Raw genomic sequence first — 5864 nt, forward strand, 5'->3', positions numbered from 1 at the left:
GCAAAGCAAAGCATCTATTGTTCTGAATTCAGGGACATAATGGCTGTGTTCATCTGAAAAACATCAAGATGCAAAGAATCTTATAGTGCCTTTGAGACAAACTGAGTGAAAAAAGTTGAAGCATATGCTTTCATAGACTCAGGGTGCATCTACATTGTAGAGATAATGCAATCTGACATCAAACTGTCATGGCTCCATCTTACAGGATCCAGGGATTTGTAGTTTTGTGAGGCATCAGCACTCTGGTAGAGAAAGCTAAAGACCTTATAAAACCCAGGATACCATAGGATAGAACAACAACACTTAAAGGGGTGTCAAATTACATTATTTATACAATGTAGATGGACTCTTGGTCTACTTCTCAGATACATGAGGAAGTAGACCAAATCTCTTGTGCTGATATGCCTTTGTCCCACTATTCCTGTAGTGTTAGAATATTTATGTTCTTACGCTTTCAGAAGCTTAGAGAATTCCACTTACAACTAAATACCATTAAGAAGTTGATGCAATACCTGAGAAGGAATAGAAGCCTTTGGTATACATTTGTTGATATTTTAGAACTATGTCTACATTCCTCATATATATAAATATAAATATTTATATTTTTACACAGTACTGTTATAACTGTACATTAAGATAAGGGTAGGATAATGCTCTTACGGTCCAAGGAGAAAGTTCCTTGAATCTGTCAGTCTTCGTCTTTGCACACCTCCAAAAGGTTCATCGTGCATCAAGTTAAATGAACCCATGCTTCGAAGCTCCCCAATGAAATCACTGAATTAAAGATCCCCAGCTTGACCAAAATGGTCTGTAAATGGCTGTTTCTGTAAATGAACAGATGAAATCTGTTGCAAATGAGATATCCTTCTTGTTGTTCTTTTTTAAAATAAGTTTACAAGTTTATAAAGCTCTGAACAAACACACTGCTGATGTTTGTTCTCCTCCTGCTGTATCTTCTGTATCAGGAACCTGTCTCACGGCAGAACAACGGAGACATAGTGAAAGACTTCTTTCTGGCGTTGTCCCACACAGTGGCCTCTGGTCAGAAAACTATAATGGCCAAAGATGGCCGTGGGAGGTTGATACCATCATCACTCTCAGATGTATTCTCCTATTTTGCAAGATAGGTGGTCCTCCAGGCAGCACAGATGGTCCAAAGTTCCTTCTTGACTTTTGTGTGTCTACCAGCAACACTGAAGTAGACAGAGAAACTAGTCACCTCCTTGGATGTTCTGAGTGCGAGAGTCTCTCTGGTTGTCCTCTTTGGTTTTCTGTTGGGGATGCTTTCATTGTGTCTTCCTGCATGGCAGTGGGCTGGACTTCCAACTCTATGGTTCTCTCTCTCATTCGCCTTTGGATGACTGCCCTCGTGTCAGCAAACCCTTTGGGCACCTCTTGCTTGATGGAGAACTGGACGCTCCTCATATCTCCACTCCTTTGGCTCATGCATCACACGCAGCCGCATTCTTTGGCTGACACCTCGTTCACCGTGTGGTACCGGTTGCTCATGTCCAGGAAGGAGACGTCATCGTCGTACGCCAGGGGCCTGCAACACGGCCGAGCCCGCACTTTCTCCTTCTTGATCTTCCTCATGCTCCGGATGTTCTTCAAGGAAAGGTCGTAGTTCCTCACGGCCGCGTCGCAGGTGCCGCTGCAGTAGCGGAAGAGGACAGTCTCGTCTGACTTGTAGCCGAGGCCCAGTTCGCTGACAGTCACCTCCAGCTCTTTGAGGGAACAGGGTTTGTGGCGGGCCTTGGCGCGCTTCATCCGGTTGCCGGCTTTGGCGAAGAGGGGCAGCTCGTGCCCTCCGGAGTTCATGGACTGGCTGTACCTCTCGATCAGAGTGGAGATCAGCTGGTGGATTTCTCCCTCAGTGTAGCTCTCAAACAAGGTGCTGTCTGGAGTTTAAAAACAATAATTGCAGGGGCGGGGCACAGAAGTTAGGCAGCGGTTAATACTTGCTTGTTTGTTTAATGTATTTTCCTCCAAGCATGGGGTTCAAGGTGGCATGCAGCCTTTTAAACACAATACCATTTTAAAATAAACTTTCAGGTTGCTGCCATATTGTAGAATTAATGCAGTTTGACACCACTTTGTCATGACTCCATCCTATTGAATCCAGAGATTTGTAGTTTGTTGGGGCACCAGACAGAGAAGGCTAAATAACACACAAGACTACAAATCCCAGACCTCCATAGCACAGAGCCATGGCTGTTAAAGCGGTGTCGAAACTGTATTCATTCTGCAGTGCAGATGGAGTCAGAGTATAAAAGTTTAAACACAATTAACCCAAACCTCTGTTTAAAAAACCCAAGTGAAAAGCAGTTTTAAAAAACATAACAAATTAGAAACACAACACATACAGTCCCAATGAAAAGCTCCACCTGCTGCAAGATACGTACTGTGTGCACATTTGTACATTTTAGATTGTATATTTTAAATGGTCTTTTTTGCTGGGGGAAGAATTGATTAAAATGACTTGTTGCTTCTATCAAGAAGAACATTAGTGATGAATGATATCCCTTCACTGAATTCCCAAACTCCTATTTCTGAAGGCTCAGTTGAAGTTTTAAGTGACTGCAATAGTAATAATTGAGGGATACAAGAGGGGGAAAAAACCATTTGCGGAATTTTTATTGGGGGGAGGCAATGCCTCCATTTTGCCCCCTGGTGGCTACACCTCTGTTCACAACACATGCAAATGCTCTCCATGCCCTGCAGCACTGAGTTCAGGGCTTAAAACAGCACCATTTTCACCCTACACACACACACACACACACACTTGAGCAATTCACTTGTGCTGTTTTTCATGAAGGGAGCCTGCCTTGCCTTGGTTTGCAGCCTGGATTTAAAGAGGTGCTGGAAACCTCTGAGGGACTTTAAAGCATCCGATGGCCGGAGGGCTTCTCTTCCTTTCTCAGCTCAGGGAGAAAGAACAAAGGGACAACATCTGATTCCAATGACCTCCTGCTCCCTGCAGCCAAGAGAGCCAAATCTGGTAGCGGGCCCAGAATTCTGAGTTAAACTTTATTATTCTTGTTGTCATTCGGTATACTGTCCCGTTCAGTTCCAAAAGGCCATGCTAGTAAAAGTGTCAAGAGAGAGAGAGGCGACTGAATAGACAGGCCATACCTTCCAACATCTCACAGGTGAAAACCAGGGCAAGTGTGGCCAAGCAGCATAAGAGTATGAATGAAGAAGAAGAGACAAGCTAGGAGAGGCTACAGAAGTTTGCTTTTGCCCAAGACAATTGATAAGGGCACGATTCTGCCCCCTCCTCTCCTTTCCTCCCTTGTAGAGTTAAGTGAGTGCAAATGCCTTTTGCACTTTGGTCTGAGGCTGAGAGAATGTGGGTTTCCATTGCTGAGCAAGGATTTGAACCTGGTCTCCCAATGTCTTAGTCTAGCACTCAGACTACTAGAGTACAGTCAGTAGTGACAGAGTCTAAGCTAGGATCCACTTTCCAATGCAGAGCAGTCTGAGATCCTAATGAGAAACCTTCAGAGCTTGAAGAGAGTTATTTTTGCAGACTTGAAAACTCCCCAAATCCCCTAGAATGGGAGCTTCTGCAACCCCTCTCTCTTTCTTGGCCTCCCAGCAGTGAGTGGGATTTCAGAGGCAGCCTCCTAATCCCATTACATGCCCAAATCTACCCCAATCAAATGCCTTTAATATCATCCTGTCCCATATATAAACATACAATTAAAGCTAAGTAAAGCCCCACGGCTCTGTCGGAGGGGAAAACACACCCCTGTGTAACCCGCTTCCAAAGAAGCAATCATTCTGGGGGGTGCTTTATTTCCAATCAAAAGAATTCCAAATCCATCAAGTATTTTTTCCTCCCGCTGCTGATCTGAGGAGATACGATCTGGATTTCATCACATGTTGCTTTAAGGATTATCCTTCTGCTAAATAAAGTTGATTGGATTGGGGTTGTGTATTTAACACAGCAGCCCGTGTGTGTGTGTGTGTGTGTGTGTGTGTGTCCGCATGCGTAAGCCTGTGTTGATTTATACCTTTGTGTGATAAAATGTTCCCACCAAATGACAGCTCAGTCGATGATGAGCAACACGCCTTGTGGCTGTGAGGCTTAAGAAAAATGACATAAGGAGGATGCTGATTCGGAAAGCAATCTAGAACACACAGCTACTAACCGGTTGCTGATATGAAGCTGATCAGCAAGACCTAAGTGTCATCATAAATGCAGCACAATACCAAGTGCTATTATGTTCAGTGTACAGTTACAGGTAGGACTGCAAATCTCATGTCCAGGGAGGTAAGGAAGGCTCAGAGTTTCCCATTTTGGAAGGCTCAGCTCCAAGCCAAGAGGAAAGGGCTGGGGGCAAATCTTCAGCCCAGCATGCTACAGTTTGTCAAAATTCATTGACTTCTTCAATCAGGGTCTCTCGTGGACCCCTAGGCTTCCAGCAGGGTGACCAGACACCCTCCTTTTCCAGGACATGCCCTACATTCCAGCCTTCTGTCCACAAGGAATTCCACAGTGCTCCATTCTGAGCATGAGTAAAAACATGAATTTATATTTATTTGCATGTTTTGAGCTTTTGTTTGGTCATAGCCGACATTTTTCTTCAAAAGCCCTACATGTTTGTGGTGCCTTGTCATCCTTTGTGGTTAGGATATCTGGTCACTTTGGCTTCCTGGTTGGGAAACCCTGCAATAAAGACTTCTAGGGGTGTCTGGTTGCTTCTACATCTGAGAGGCGGTGAAAATGCTCTGAGCTCTACTCCAGAATTTCAAGGCGGTCTCCAAAGAGCGGAATCTATTTCAGAGTGAAAGGGTTCAGTCTTTTGGAGAGCTCCTTTGGAATAAAACCCAGAGCGGATACAGTGCACCCCTGACATGGCAGCTTGGTCCACTGCTGAATGGGGCACATACTTGCATGTCGTGTTGGAGGAAAAGGAAGAGGAGGCTTACACTGGGAGATCAGCGATGCTCGGTGTCCCAGGTCCCGTGGGTGCCGCCTTTGCCCGTCGGTCTGGGAGGATGAAGAGATGGAGGACAGCGACGATGGCAAGAACGCCAAGGCAGAGGTCCTGCTGAAGAGGTCTCTACAAACCAAAACGGAGAGCATGGAACTGAAGAGCATCGAGGCTATGGCTGCAAACTTCCATACCTTCATCGTAGACTGAGTCAGAACATTGAAACTCTGCAAAACAGGGAGAAGGACAATCTTGATTATAATAACCTCATATCCCCTTTGTGTCATCTCTGTGTCTGGGCATTTCATAAAAAAGACCCTTCCCCCCAAAAAACCCCAAAGCAATGCAAACAGAGGCTCATCAATTCTGCTAAAAGGATGCATACACACTGTAGAGTTTTATCGGTCTGATCCCGCATTAATTATTATGCTTATATTTAATTATGCCCCACTTTGTTTCCAAAGCTGGAACTCAAAGAATCTTACAATTTAAAAGAATGCAATTAAAACATACAAAAGTGAACATTAAACTAAAATTAAAGATTCCCCAAGGAATCCTGCGATCTGTATTTTAAGAAAGGACTTAATACTTCTTTAGAACACTTTATAGCAGTTTGATCCCACTTTAACTGCCATGGCTCCCTCTCAAGGAACCTGGGATTTCTAGTTTGAGGAGAGGTGCTTGGAATTTGGTGCTAGGGAGGCTCCGGTGAACTTCCTGGAGCTGCAGTTCCCATTTGATCTCATTCTCTTTCTTTTCAGGGAACCCTTGGGAACTGCAGTTCAAGGGGGAGTACCCTGGGGCTCATACCAGAACTACATATCCCAAAATTTTGATCCAATTACAAGAGAATAGCACCAATTCAGGACTTGCGCTTGCCTCTCTACCATTTTTGGAAAGTGGAAAGGGGCCCTGGCACCCTCT

General features: G+C 44.6%; 1 protein-coding gene across 1 annotated transcript; it reads right to left on the reverse strand.

The window, feature by feature from the left end:
- Positions 1–591: 591 nt before the first annotated feature.
- NRTN (neurturin) lies at positions 592–5163 on the reverse strand. Its single transcript, XM_089537052.1, has 2 exons — positions 4936–5163; positions 592–1898 (listed from the first exon to the last, which is right to left on the reverse strand). Exons 1-2 carry the CDS (start codon positions 5138–5140, stop codon positions 1450–1452), a joined length of 654 nt encoding a protein of 217 aa, XP_089393178.1. The 5' UTR covers positions 5141–5163; the 3' UTR covers positions 592–1449.
- Positions 5164–5864: the final 701 nt, after the last annotated feature.

This window comes from Sceloporus occidentalis, unplaced genomic scaffold (assembly GCF_023333645.1).
Source record: "Sceloporus occidentalis isolate IW3139 unplaced genomic scaffold, rSceOcc1.0.p SCAF_8, whole genome shotgun sequence".
Classification (NCBI taxonomy): domain Eukaryota; kingdom Metazoa; phylum Chordata; class Lepidosauria; order Squamata; family Phrynosomatidae; genus Sceloporus; species Sceloporus occidentalis.